The sequence below is a fragment of the Vigna umbellata genome, chromosome 4 (genome assembly GCF_029865625.1).
Source record: "Vigna umbellata cultivar VRB3 chromosome 4, Vumbellata_1.0, whole genome shotgun sequence".
Taxonomy (NCBI): Eukaryota; Viridiplantae; Streptophyta; class Magnoliopsida; order Fabales; family Fabaceae; genus Vigna; species Vigna umbellata.
Window position 1 is genome coordinate 46,297,350 of NC_142168.1, and position 14,579 is coordinate 46,311,928.

General features: G+C 33.0%; 1 protein-coding gene across 1 annotated transcript; it reads left to right on the forward strand.

The window, feature by feature from the left end:
- The first annotated feature begins 8,368 nt into the window (after positions 1 to 8,368).
- Positions 8,369 to 14,072, forward strand: LOC124822603 (Cytochrome c oxidase biogenesis protein Cmc1-like protein). Its single transcript, XM_088111529.1, has 3 exons — positions 8,369 to 8,538; positions 8,769 to 8,916; positions 13,800 to 14,072. Exons 1-3 carry the CDS (start codon positions 8,484 to 8,486, stop codon positions 13,882 to 13,884), a joined length of 288 nt encoding a protein of 95 aa, XP_087967655.1. The 5' UTR covers positions 8,369 to 8,483; the 3' UTR covers positions 13,885 to 14,072.
- Positions 14,073 to 14,579: the final 507 nt, after the last annotated feature.

Genomic DNA, 14,579 nt, shown 5'->3' on the forward strand with positions numbered 1-14,579 from the left:
GCTACCTATCAAATGCACTTTGACGCTCAAGTTAGTAATAGGATTGATCGATTTTTTTAGTTAAACTTAAAGGGCCATGTGTGGGCAAGCAGTTGAATCCAAGGTAAGGCCGAACAATTGAGGCCGAACAATGGAGGCCAAGATTTGTCAGGTACCCAAGGTAAGGCCGAACACTTAAGGCCAAGATTTGATGAGTGCTTGTAAGGCCATGATTGGTCGAGCACTTGAGGCCAAGGTATGGCCGAACACTTGAGGTAAAGATTAACTAGGTACTTGTGAAGTCGTGGTTGACTGAGCAGTTGAGGCCAAGGTAAGACCGAATAGTTAAGGTCGAACACTTGAGGCGAATGATTGGTCGGACACCTGTGAGGCCATGGGTGACTGAGCAGTTCAGTCCAATGTATGACCTAACAATTTAGGCAAAGATTGGTCGAGTACATGTGAAGCCATGGTTGGTCGAATAGTTGAGACCAAGGTAAGGCCGAACACTTGAGGCCAAGATTGGTCGGGTATATATGTGAGGCCAAGATAAGGTCGAACACTTGAAAACAAGGTAAGGCCAAACACTTGAGGCCAATATTGGTTGGGTACTTGTGAAGCCATGGGTGGTCGACCAGTTAAGGCCAAGATGTGGTCGAACACTTGAGGAAAAGATTGGACTAGTACTTGTAAGACCATGGTTTGGTGAGTAATTGAGGTTAATGTAAGGCCAAACACTTAAGGTCGAACACTTGAGACTAAGATTGATTGGGTCACTATAAGGCCATGAGTTGTCCTGTTGTTAAGGCCAAAGTATGGCCAAACACTTGAGGCCAAGATTGGCCAAGTACTTGTGAGGTCATAGGTGACTGAGCAGTTAAGGTCAAGGTAAGGTCGAACACTTCAGGCAGAGGTAAGGCCGAACACTTCAGGCCTAGATTAGTCGGGTAGTTGTAAAGCCATAGGTGGTCGAGCAGGTGAGGCCAAGGTAAGGACGAACACTTGAGGTCGAACACTTTAAGCCGAACACTTGAGACCAAGTGTGACCGAGTACTTGTGAGACCATATGTGGCTAAGTATCTGTGAGATCATATGTGGCCAAGCAATTGTGGCCAAGGTAAGGCCGAATAGTTGAGTTTGAACATTTGAGGCGAATATTAGTCGGGTACCAATGAAGCCGTGGGTGGTCGAGTAGTTGAGGCTAAGTTAAGGCCGAACACTTGAGATCAAGGTAAGGCTAAACACTTGAGGCCAAGATTGGTCAGGTACTTATAAGGCAATGGGTGGTCGGGTAGTTGAGGCCAAGGTATGACCGAACATTTGAGGCCAAGATTTATTGGGCACCTGTGAGGCCATGGGTGACCAAGTAGTTGAGGCCAACGTGTGGCCGAACACTTGAGGCCAAGATTGGCCAAGTACCATTGAAGCCATGTGTGACCGAGAAATTAAGGCCAAGGTAAGGATAAATAGTTGAGGAGGAACACTAGAGGCAAAGATTGGTCGGGTACATGTGAGGTCATGGGTGGTCGAGCAGTTGAGGCGAAGGTAAGGTCAAACGATTGAAACCAAGATTGGTCGAGTACTAGTGAGGCCAAGGTAAGGTCGAATAATTGAGGCCGAATACTTAAGGCCAAGGTAAGGCCGAACACTCGAGGCAATGATTGACCGAGTACATGTGAGGACATGAGTGGCAGAGCACTTGTGACGAAGGTATGGCTGAACACTTTAGACCAAGATTGGTTGGTACTTGTGAGGCCATGAATGGTCGAGTAGTTGAGGCCAAGGTGTGGTCAAACACTTGATGCCAAGATTGGTCAAGTACCTATGAGGCCATGTGTGGCTGAGTAGTTGAGGCCAATGTAAGGTCGAACAGTTGAGGTCAAACACTTGAGGCAAGATGACCAACTACTTGTGAGGCCTTAGGTGACCAAGCAGTTGAGGCTGAACAGTTGAGACCAAGATTGGCTGGATACTTGTGAGGCCAACGTAAGGCCGAACACTTAAGGTTGAATACTCGAGACCAAGGTAAGATCGATCACTTGAGGCCAAGATTGACCGGGTACCTATGAGGCCTGAGGTACCTGAAAAACCTTATAAGTGGGGGGAACATTTTGTATAGCACGTTTGTCAAGTTTTGGATTTGTTAAATGAGTTCTTAACCGTTGGACTTGTAAATGATAATAAAAGCTAGTTTCTGTCAACGTGTTATTTAGAATGTACACTGTAGAGTTTATAAGAACTTCCTTAGTTGAATAATAAATGTTTAGTGTAGAAAGTTCTTGTATATAGAAGTAAAAACGCAACTACAAATTTTATAAGAGAATCATTTAAACAAGAGAGAAATAACAAATGTATAGGTATTTTTATACTAGTTCACTCTAATTAGGTTACATTCAATATGCTCCATAGAGTGTTCCACTATAATCTTCAACAAGATTACAACTGAGTATTTGTACCACTCCTGGTCTTCTCATTCAACGAATAAACTCCTGTTACCCTAGAGTGGATGAGTATTCTCATCATTCATGGTCTTCTCAATCAATGAATAACCTCTTATTAGCCTAGACTGGATGAATATTCGCACCACTCCTAGTATTAAGCAACCTCGCTTAGATTTCCTTAACTCAACTAAGTTCAACAAGTGTTTTAATTCTCTTCAGAATAGCAATCAACAATTGCTTACAGGTCATTCAGACTATTACTCTCGTTGAGAGGATGTGATTACAATACAATGCAGTCTAAACACTAGCAAATGTTTCTCTCTTTTCTCTTTCTTTCGTTCTTATAATCAATAAGCAAATATTACAATGAAGCTCAAATGTATTGTTTTTCTTATTTTCTCTTCTTCTCTTTTTCTACTCAGATATTCTCTTTTTCTTGAGCTCTTTTTGTGATTTGTTTTGAACGCTTCTCAAAAGATGAATATTTTCATTGTATGTTATCCTCTTGATTTTTCATCTAAATGATCTTCTATTTAAAGGCTCTTGGGTAAGTGTCCGTTAGACTAAGTTCTTGGCCATGATTCTTGTGTCTTCTCTTTTTTTACGTATAACAGTCGTATGTTAAAGTTAACTTGTTAGAGTGTGTACGCTTTTTTAGTACTTTGCTTGAAGTAGGTTGCACTTTGTTTTAGATATCGCTTCTAGTGAAGAACATTATGTGAATATCTCTTTTGTCTCTAACATCCATTTTGATATTTTAATTGAAGTTTGTGGATGAATGTAGAGTAGATTATATACAAACAATAGAGTAAATTGTGCGAGTAACAGATATGTCTTCTCTCGTATCACTTTTATTGTTTTTAAACGTTTAGCATTTATTTAATGCTTGCTTAGAACAACAAAATGCTTTTTGATTTTCTACTGTTAGGGTAGCGTTTAACAATTTAGTTCTTCTAAAGATACCAAGTGTTGATTAAAGACTTCATTGTTGGACGAAGTAATAGTTTAACTCATGGTATCGTTTAGATTGATGTAAACGTTTTTTGTGATATTGTCTTTTTAAAGCAATAGTGTTTAGCATGTTATATTTTCTTTGGTGTTTTAAGTTTTAGTCCTTTAGAATGTTTTTGTCAACGACATTGTCATGACATTGTTTCGTTTTCCCGAGAGTTAAACTGAATACCCCTTGGGTATAGTGAGCTTTATGCGTTTAGCTTCAACTCTCTTAGACGTTTTGACTTAACAGTCGTTTAACATAGTGTCTGGGTGTTTTAACTTAGTTGTTTTTTCGTTTCCTAAAATCCTAAGTTTTTTCTTAACGTGTTTCTATGTTGGAGATTTTGAACCTAAGTCTTGTGTTTCTTCCTATGATATTTTCAGATTATATTATTTCGTTTAATTTATTTGGTTAAACTTCAAAACATGAGAGTGTTTAGGCGTATAGACGATTTTGTCTTAACAAGGACATGGATGGCTGAGCAGTTGAGGCCAATGTTTAGCCGAACACTTGAGGCCAATGTTTAGCCCAACACTTGAGGCCAAGATTGGTCGAGTACTTATGAGGCCATGAGTGGTCGAGCAGTTGAGACCAAGGTAAGGCCGAATAGTTGGAGTCGAACACTCGAGGTCGCACACTTGAGACCAAGTGTAGCCGAGTGGTTCAACTAAGTTAACACTGAACAAAAATATTGAGGCCAAACGATTGGGCAATTGAGGTTTGCCAAAGTACCGCTCGCTGGTTCCTTATGGCTACCATGGTGGATACTCACTTAGCCCCACTGTGGATGCCAAAATATTTTGGGAATGAGGTTGAGGTCCCTTACTCAAAGCACTTCGAGTTGTCCTGAAGACGGATGAGCTCCTTAAAGGTCCTCCTTCATCCAAGTTACATTGTTCATTCTTCCTCCTTCTTTTCAAAGTCATGCGTGTGGGTACTTTTCAAAGGCACTCCGATGCTCAAGTTAGTAATATGACTGATTGGTTAGCACAACAACTAATGCATATTATATGCACTCTCTCTTTAAGTCATACATGTGACCTTTTTTTATAATAGTTATGATGGACCTTTACCTTTTGCTGGCCTAATGACGGTCCAATCATACCTTAATTTGCATTAGGGACTTAATGAGTCATTACCATTTATAATCTAACCATCTTGTTAGGTCATACTGGGCATGACCTAGAGGAACTTGGCGTAGAGCATCTCATCCTTGAAGAAGGACGACTTAGGTGGCTGGCCTAGGTGGACGACCTGGGTGGTCGGCTTAGGTGGTCAGTCTAGGTGGTGCTCGATCCCAAAGGACATCGTACGGTACAAAAATCGAAAAAAACGCTAGTCAAATAAAATAATTGAAGTAATAAAAGAAAATAAAAGATTAAAGAATAAAATAACAAAAGACAGAAAAAAATTTATAAAAAAATTTAAAGAGATAAAAACAATGATAAAGAAAATATGTTGATTTCACAACTTTTTCAAAATAGGATTCATTATTGATTATCTAAAGATTATTGTTCAATTAATTATTATCTTAGATATTCAAATTAATCAATGTAAATTCTTAATTAATTTGTTGGTGTTCTCACTGTTAACTAAAATACATTCTCAATTAAAAGCAAGAACTTTGTAGATTAGTCATAGTAAATTTAACCAAAGTACATTTTCAATTAAAAATTGTTATACCTAATCATGTTTATTCTTTTACCTCTTATATTAAGTAAAAATCTAATTAAGAAAAGTACATTCTTGATTAATTCTTGTTAAAGTTTTTACCACTAATCAAAGTACATTCTCAATTGATAGCAATAACTCATTCAATCACATATAAGTTTCTAACTTTAATCAAACTAAATTCTCAATTAAAATTAAAAACCCTTGCATTGATATGTTATGTAGATTTAACATCATGCTAACTTGCTATAATGAAAAAGTAAATTCTTTTACTTGATTAAGAAAAAAAGACATTGATAAAAATAATTCACAACAAGGATAAAATCAACCTAGAGGCTTAACACTCCATGGAATGTTGAAATAACATAAAAAAATATAAGAAAAGAGGGTGGAGAACATGAAAGAAGAGATAGAGGAAGAAATTTGAACCCCCAAAGGGTTACTCAAGCTCTCCTATGTGTTTCCCTAAGTCTCTTTATATATAAATTGGATTGGACTTTTTTTAGGCTTTTTTTGTCATTGTAATCTTCTTTATGATAATGTAATCTCTTCCAATTATCTTCTAAATGATCCAATATCTTCAAGATATATTTGATTGTTGTTGAGATTTAAAAATATTTGAGAAGATATTTGCTAGATTAAAAATGATTTAGCAAATATTATTTTTTGATATTGATATTGTTAAATAAGGTAATTATTTAACAATATCAAATAAAATATCTTAAGATATATTTTCCCTAGATTATCTTTTATCATAAACATTTATCAATTATTAAAGTCCCTTTTTAGAAAAAATAGAGAAAACTACAAGGTCCAAAATTTGTTGCTCGTTCCCTTTTCTTTCCTTAGTCAAATTTCTTCACTTTTTCATGTTATGCTTGGATTGACTTCTTGTGATCTTGATTATTTGCTATTCTTGGATTTATCTTTAAGGTGTCATGAAACTTTAACCAATTTATTTTCATACCTCAACGAGCTCAACTTAGCTTCAACTACACTAACACATCTCAAAATATCCAAAGAACTTTTATGCAACTAAATATATTTTTAATATGTTTATGTATTTCATGCTAAATAAACTCAATTATAACAAATCTTAATTAAAATATTCTATTAAAGTACAAAAACCAATTAAGAATCCAATATTAAAGGCTAAATGAGGGCATAAATATCCACTCATCACCTAGTGATTACCATTTGTGTACTAGTCTAACACACAGACTTGTCTACTACCTAGACTCGTCTAATATTTAAGACTTACCCTTTGCCTTTTCGAGATTTCTTGTTTATAATATCATACATAACATTCAAATTCCATTCATTAAGCACATAAAAAAACATAAGTACAAATAATATATTTTAATCTTCAAACCATATTGATCAATTACTTAATCTCATTATATCGATTAAATATTCTTTCTTTGTCATTTAACACTTTCACTACTCACCTGAGACTCTCCCATATATTAAAGTGACTATTTTGTTATCATTAAAACCTTATTGGTTAATGTGACTTGTCTATTTTAATACACTAGAGTAAGAAGAGTCATCTCTTGAAAAGGAAAGGGAGAAGAGTGGTAACTTCTACCTCACCACTTGGCTTTAAGGTCATGGTTCTCTTAGTAGGACAATAAGAAGCAATTTGTCACATCCCTAAACATTTTATAAAACTTGACTTTTGAGAAGTGTCATTAGCCAAATTGGTATTAAAGGGTGGCTCTTGGTGAGACTTGGGAAGTGGTCATTCTATGAGTGACTCCTCCTTCCCCATCTTTTCTTTTAATTGAGTTTCTTTAAAACAAATTGCAAAACATGTTCAATAGTGGAATATACGTTGAATGTCTCTTCTGAAACCACTCACAAACTTAACTACTTGACTTCATCGTTTCATCATGTGCGTAAACCTTAAGTAAGGACTAAAAAAAGATTTTCTTATAATAAAAATGAATAAATCTAGGTACGTTAAAAACTGAATATCCCTTCACGAAGTTTTAAGTAGTCCTTAGTAATTGTTTATACAAATTTAATACCACTAAATATATTCCTCAAACTCAACTAGAATTACATCATCCTTTTTTAAAGCATTAATGTTAACAAATTATAAATTATAAAGTCATAATATTTATTAAATTATAAAATTTAAAAATAACATATGACATTAACTTAGTCAAGTGACTGTCAGAGCGGCTGTAATAACAAGTAAACAGAATAAGGTTGAGAGAAATTTGCACAGATGATTTTATCCTGGTTCGGATCTTATCAATATTACGTCTAGTCGCTTATCTCAAAACAAGATATACAATTTACTAAGCACAAAACAATTACAAACTACAATCACAAAGATACAATTTGTAAAAGTTTAGAAAACACCTATCTTGATGCTACAAGAGATTAACCTACACCTCCTTTGAATCTTCACAAATATCTTGATGCTACAAGAGATTAACCTACACCTCCTTTGAATCTTCACAAAGGATGAAACACTTCCTCTGAATACTTCACGAAGGATGACTCCCTCTTCTGAACACTTTCTTAGACACCACCAAGGTCTATTTATAGACTCAAGCAAAAACTTCCATTTTTTTGTTTTTAACCATTGTAACGCTTTTAATCAATTAAAATAAGTTTTAATCAATCAAATCATGTAAGACAAAAATAACGATAATTTCAACAGCTAGAAATTTCAACGAACAACTTTCACTAATCGATTAAACCACCTATAGATTATTCCACTGTTGTTTGGATTTTCAACATTTGTAGCAAATAATCGATTATTTACTATTTTCATCGATTAAGACTAATTGATTATTCTACATTTTAATCGATTATTTCACTGTTCACGTGAATAATAATTTTGCTTCAATGAAGTGCTGTAATGATTTAAAACACTTTCCTTTTTCTAATCTAAGTCCTATACATATTTCTCAAAGTATTACAAAAACTTTCTCTCATTACAAGTTTTCAAATTATTTTGATTCTTTATTATTCTTCACTTATCTGGACATCATCAAAATTTTTATCTTCGTCGTTTTGCTGACAGTGATAGGATAAGAATTGTCTCATCAAATTAACTCACATCATACACTTAATAAAAAAAATTAAGAACATAGACCCATTAGAATATATAAATATTTAGTATTCAATAAATCGTTAAAAATTTAATAAAAACTTAATTAAATTTGTTTAAATTTATCAGAAAATTAAACCTTAATTAAGTTTTTTTTTTCTTTTAACTTTTTCACCCAAAATTCTAGCAAAATCCCCGTGTATTTTATATTTTCTTTTCTCCTTTCCACTGAGAAACCTGTGTTCTTCATGCTTCAACAGAGTATTCTGCAGTGAACCAACAAACTTCTAAAGCACAATCTCAATCTCATTGTCATATTCAAACCTCAATGGGTTACATTCAAGACGCACGCGAAAATCACGTTAAGAAGAAAGTGGAAGAAGGTACCACCTATTTTTTACTTCGTCCACAAATTCTAAACCCTAAACGTACCGATTACAAAAAGTGCGGAAAGTTGTGATTTCCGAGGAAGAAACGAGAAAACTTTTAGTTAATCGTTGGTTTAATTGAAATGGGTAGTTCTCATACGTATCCAAGATGGGGTCATGGTTAAGATCAAGTTTTTTTTTTTAATTGGTGAAATTAATGAGCTGGTGTATCATAAAATTTGCAGCTTTGCGCAGCAAAATGAAGCAGAAGGCACTGAAGGAGTGTGATCGTTACACGGCAAAGTATGCTGAATGCGCTTCCGGGAAAACACTGTCAGTTGTGTGGCGTTGTCGCCAACAAGCTAAAGAGTTGAATGATTGCCTTCATCAATTGTAAGCTCTGTTATGAAATGAATCACTGTTTGATTTCTTTGATTGAATTCTTTGATTGTTTTGTTGAGAGCAAGAAAAGTTAATTTGATTTGTAGACAAGTTGAATGCATTTGTTAGTATTAAGTTATTTTAGATTGTCATTCCATCATGAATTATCGTTTCTCATGTATATAGTGAAAATTATACCACATGCAATATTCAGTGTTGCCTTTCTATTTCATTCTTCATTCTCCCTTGTGTCTGTGCATCTTATTCTGTTTCTTAGAATTCTTGATATAATTGCTTAAGCAAAGTTTTAAGTTCTTAATGCTGTTCAGTAGGGTTTAATTCAGTGAAGATATATTGAAAACTTATCAGGATAAGGGATAGGTACTGTCGAATTCAAAGGGACATGACAAATTGAGTTTTAGCCTGTTTTAGAAAAGGATAAAGTTTTGTTCCTCATTTGTCTTTTCAACTGTCCTGTTTCCATTAATGAGTATTAACATCGCCATGTTTCCACTCTATTTCTTGTAGTCAAATATTCTTATGCTGTTTTCACTGAATGCAATATGAATCATTGAAAACAAGAAACACAATGAAAACAAGGTATTTGTAATTAGTGATGAAACTAGAAAATAGAACAGGAAAATATTTTTTAAGCTAAATGGGCCTTAAAGACATTGCCAACCTTTATTTTGGTTCACGTCTATCAAGTTCATTTTTTGTGTAAGGATGGTTTTTTGGATCAACATTACCAATATTAATTTTCTGTTCAGAGTAAATTTCGATATTTTTTTCTAATTGGGGATGCATTTGTTGAACCTTGGTTAGGACTGTTTCTGGCCAATGTTGGCTAGGGAAATTTTCCTACCACATCAGTCAAAAAAGTCGGCCAAAAAATAACTTCAACCAATAAAATTGAAAAATAACTTTAATTGATATCAACCAACATATTGAATTTGGTTACATCTTTGATAGACTACTTTGGTAATAAAATTCTTTGTAGTACTAATGTAATAATACTCTCATCGTTGTAGGATCAATTTAAGGGTTTTGGTTTCTTATCAAGTTTACTTACCTTCATAGATGCTGAAAACTTGATGACATATATTCATGTTTTTGTCTCTTGTGTACATTAGTCATTAGAATCCTCCCTTTTCCTTGAATAACTTTTGTTAATTGAAAACATAGGAAAAACACTATAGAGGGAATAGTGTTTTTAAAATCCTTTTACAAAGCATCGTCTAATGACTTGTAAAGGAGATATATAATTGTAATATGTTTAGACACTAATTTTAACAAGATAAGTAAATGGAAAACGTTTTAGATAACAAAGCAATAAGCCACAAATTTTATACTAGTTCACTCAACCTAAGTTACGTCCAGTTTTCTCTTAAGAACCCTTAAGGGGTTTCACTAATCGTTTACAAGATTACACGAAATTATCACCACTTCTAGTTCCATAGCCAACACGACTAGTCTGAGTGTAAATTTACAAGTATTCTAACCACTTTTGGTCTCAAGTATTCTAACGAATTTTGGTCTCAAATATTCTAACCACTTTTGGTCTGAAGTATTCTAACCACTTATGGTCTTGATCCTATAGACAAGTGTTTTAATTCTCTTCAGAATTGACAACACAAAATGTGTTATTAGCAAAAGTAGAGATAATAACTCTAAAGGAGAGGATATAAACAATACAAAGATTTCTGTGATTTGCTCAGGTTTTTCTCTCAAAAGAAATATACAATGTCAGACAATATATGAGCACATGAAGCTTGAGTTCACTATATTTCTTATTTTATCCTTCTTGTTATCATTCTTGTCTTCTCTTCAAGCTTTCGTCTATATATAGCTTCTCTTAAAAGATAAACGTTAGACAAGGAAGTTGACTTTAGGAGAGCAGTTAGCCTTTAGGTAGGAAGTCATACTTTAGTCTTCTTTGTAGAGGTCAGAGCTTTATTATAGCCTTAAGAAAACTGATCTTGTATGATGTGACAGAGCAAAAGGCTTCAAGGGAAACATTCCCATAATGTTCTTCTTTCACAACGTCTTTTTCTTGGGTGCAGTGATTCTGATCATATCTTTTTGCTTTAGTGATATGCACAAATATCAAGAACGAAGTATATAAGCATCAAAACATTTAATCGTACATGCATTAAATGTTGGTAAGCATTAAACTGTATTGCATGTTCAAATTATCTTATCATTTTTCACGTCATTCATAAATGCATCGTTTGTAAAACATACATGTATAATCATCCGATAGTATAATTATTAGATGCTTCTTCAAAGGTTATAGCATTTAGCGGTCATTCATTAGACAATGTATTCTTAAGACGCTTTGCTTGATATAACACTAGAATAAAAAATTTCTTTTAGCTTTAGTGTTATAAAAGAGATAGACTTTCTTGTTCATAAGACGCTTTGCTTACTCATATAGTGTATTAGATAATTCTAAAAAGAGACGCTTTCTTTTCTTAAACATTGTTCATAGTTGTAGTTCATTAGATAGTTTGGTCTAGGAAATGTTATTCAGACGATACAAAATATTTCTTTCTTTAGACGCTCTTTCTTTTAAAAGACATCTTTTCATGCATAGCATTATTTGTTTAAAGTTTTTTGTTAAACTGCAAAACCTGGGTTGCTTAGACGATTTATTCTCTTCAGGATCTTGTCTTAACATTAATTTGGTCATTTGTACTTGCCATCAAATTTGTTCATCATTGGAGATCAAGAAAAGGAGACACTTATGTGTGTGTAAGAAAGGATGTTTTACTTTAGTCTGTAATGTATTCTTTTGTTACCAGTTTATAATTATACTTGAATAATGTGTTAGGAATCAAAAATAGAAATGGGAAAGAAAAGAAAGTGTAAAAGCTTGATCTACAAATGATGAGCTAATAATGAATCCTCTACCCGCTTAATTCCCCTGTTTATATCTAATAAATTCTTATAACTAACTAATTAACTACTCTAACTGTCTGTTACTTATTTCCCTTTTCTTCTAGCTAACTCCTAACACTATGTCCACGTTGGATTAGCTTGTAGCTTATTAAAGCTTTTCAATTGAGATAAGTATTTGATTCCTAACTTAGAAAAGTCCTGATGAGAGCATGTTTAGGAAAGCTTTTTCCCTAACATTTAAGCTGCTTTCTAAAAAAAACTAGCTTAAAATAAGCCTGCTGTTTGGGACATCTGCTTAAATTTTGAAAAAGGCTTTTGTTTTTTTGGAAAATAAGCAATTTTTTTAATTTGAAAAATTTGTGATTCATAATTGTTAGAATAAATAGTCTTCAATAGGATTTATTGTAAGGTGCTATGTGCTTTGTGCTAAAACTAGTTCCTAGGTGTATCTCTTTGAATTCCCTTATTTTCCCTCTCATACATTGTATGTGGTGTATCCCAAGTTATTGTAAATATGAAATCCTAAGAGAGGGGAAGTTACTCTTATCTAAAAGCTGTTATTTTAATATCCAAACAAAATTAAATCTTAAACCACTGTTTAGCAAACTTGCCCTGACAAAAATTGTTTATGATTAAAAACAATTATTCATACGATGGTTTATGGAAATAATTTAATTTTCAAAGTTGGCTCAAACATATCCTAAACCTATAGGTGCTTTTGAAAAATTAGATGATAGAGCAACTTTTGAAAAAATTGAGGTGTATACGTTGGTTTGTTTTCTCAATGATAAATTTAGTTCATTTTATCTCATTGGTTCGTTTTATCTCAATGATAAATTTCTGGAAATTGGTTCTTTAATAAACTGGCTTCATCAATAACAGTTTACGAAATGATAAAAGGCTCAACCTCCTAAAAAAACAAACAACTGTACCATTGTCCTGCAAGAGGCCCTAAAGGACTAAGTTAAAGTACCTTGAGGAATACAATTTTTATTTAGCAGTGTTGCAGTGAGTTGTAAACTTAGCAAGTTTCACCAGTTAATGTGACTGATAGGACGTTTTCTAGATTTGCTTGTTTAATATATTTGCAAATATCAGCCCAACTATTAGAAGAAGACATTTAGATTCATTTCTTGGTATCCCAATTTTGACATTCTATCTGTTTATCTGATTTAAACCATGTATGTTTCTGAACATTCTTGTCAATCGTTTACTCAGACAAGATATGTAAGATTTACTATATTCTTTGGTAAGAGGAATGATACATAAGAAAAACATCATACCTATTGGAAGAGTGATGACAATAAGGTGATTATTATACACTACAATTTTAAAAACAGTGTTATACATGTGTATATATACATTGCACGGGTTCTTCATGTTGTCCATGTTAAATCTTTCTATTCATTATGTGTTTGATAAAAGAGGAAAAATACTGCATTTTGGATCTTCATTTAGTGGTTCAAAATAATGACACTGATAATTATTAGCTATCCTTTATTTTCAAAATAACCACACATCTAATGTACTTCCCAATTATATAAATAAATACTTCAAAATTTCCATCATGTCAGCGACCAAAGAGGAGAAGCATCAGTAAAGCATTAATTATTGTTTATCATTCTTCTTATTCATGTAAATTTGATCTCTTGCTGCTATTATCATCTTCAGCTTACAACCAAAGTTGTATGTTGTGAACTATGGGAGATGCAGTTTAGTATAATTGTGTTGCTTGTAGACAACAAATTTACTTTTTGAAAAACTGATTTATCTTTGTTGTTGTTGTGTTATTCGTGCAATCAACAATACATTTTATAGACTCACATATCTCTGACCATTGTACTCAAAACAGATAAAAATGACTAACACATTAACTACTTAAAAGACTCTAATGATTAATACATTAATTATCCATAAGACTCCTACAGAAGTTTATTCCAAATCAAACATTGCAATGTATGTGGAATTGATATCTTCTGTTAATTCTTTTACAGCACCAATGATTCTGTTTTGGAGGAAATGAAGAAAGAATACATGTTAAAACAAGCAGAGGGCTCTAGTAGAATCCAGACCGCTTGATTGCAATGTGTACGGTACAGTTTATCAACATAATCTGACATCTTCCATTTCAATTTTTTAGACATTTAGGATGAGGTGTTCATCATTGTGAAGTATTTGGACCTTCATTATTACTCAAACCTTTTGTTTTTGCGAATTTTGTATGGATAATAGAACATTAATGCAAAGATATTGGTTTGTTACTACAACTTCTATTCAAAGCCATTTTTAATATGGTTTAAGTTACGAAGGATTGACTTTGAATGTGCTTTGTGAACCAGGAATATTGCAAAATAAATACAAAAACTATTAAATAATATCTAACTAGATATTATATATAATTTTTTTTTTATTTTTTAGATATTTTTTATATTATATATAATTTTGTTTCTCAATAGCTATGGTATTATTTTAGTTTAGAAAGTGGTTTTTGTAAGATTGAATTATACTATATCTATTCCTTAAGATAATAAGAGTCTATTCAAGTCAAGTTCATTAAATTATTATGTCATCTGCCATGGAGCTTCTATTATACCACCCACATATTTTTAATTATATTTGATTCTAATACCAAAAGAGTATAAAGTGTAAATAGATCAACTATGATGGTGTTATGAAGTTGATTTAATATTTCATTCGATTGGGATGGCAAATAGGTTGAGTTTAAATTTGTTATTAACAATAAGTGCATATTTCTTTTTTTTGTCATGATATTA

Excerpts from the sequence above, each read along its gene's own strand:
- LOC124822603 (XM_088111529.1), top strand. The coding sequence starts at position 8,484 with ATGGGTTACATTCAAGACGCACGCGAAAATCACGTTAAGAAGAAAGTG. Across the intron at positions 8,539-8,768 it reads TAAGAAGAAAGTGGAAGAAG|CTTTGCGCAGCAAAATGAAG; the intron begins GTACCACCTATT and ends TAAAATTTGCAG. Across the intron at positions 8,917-13,799 it reads AATGATTGCCTTCATCAATT|CACCAATGATTCTGTTTTGG; the intron begins GTAAGCTCTGTT and ends ATTCTTTTACAG.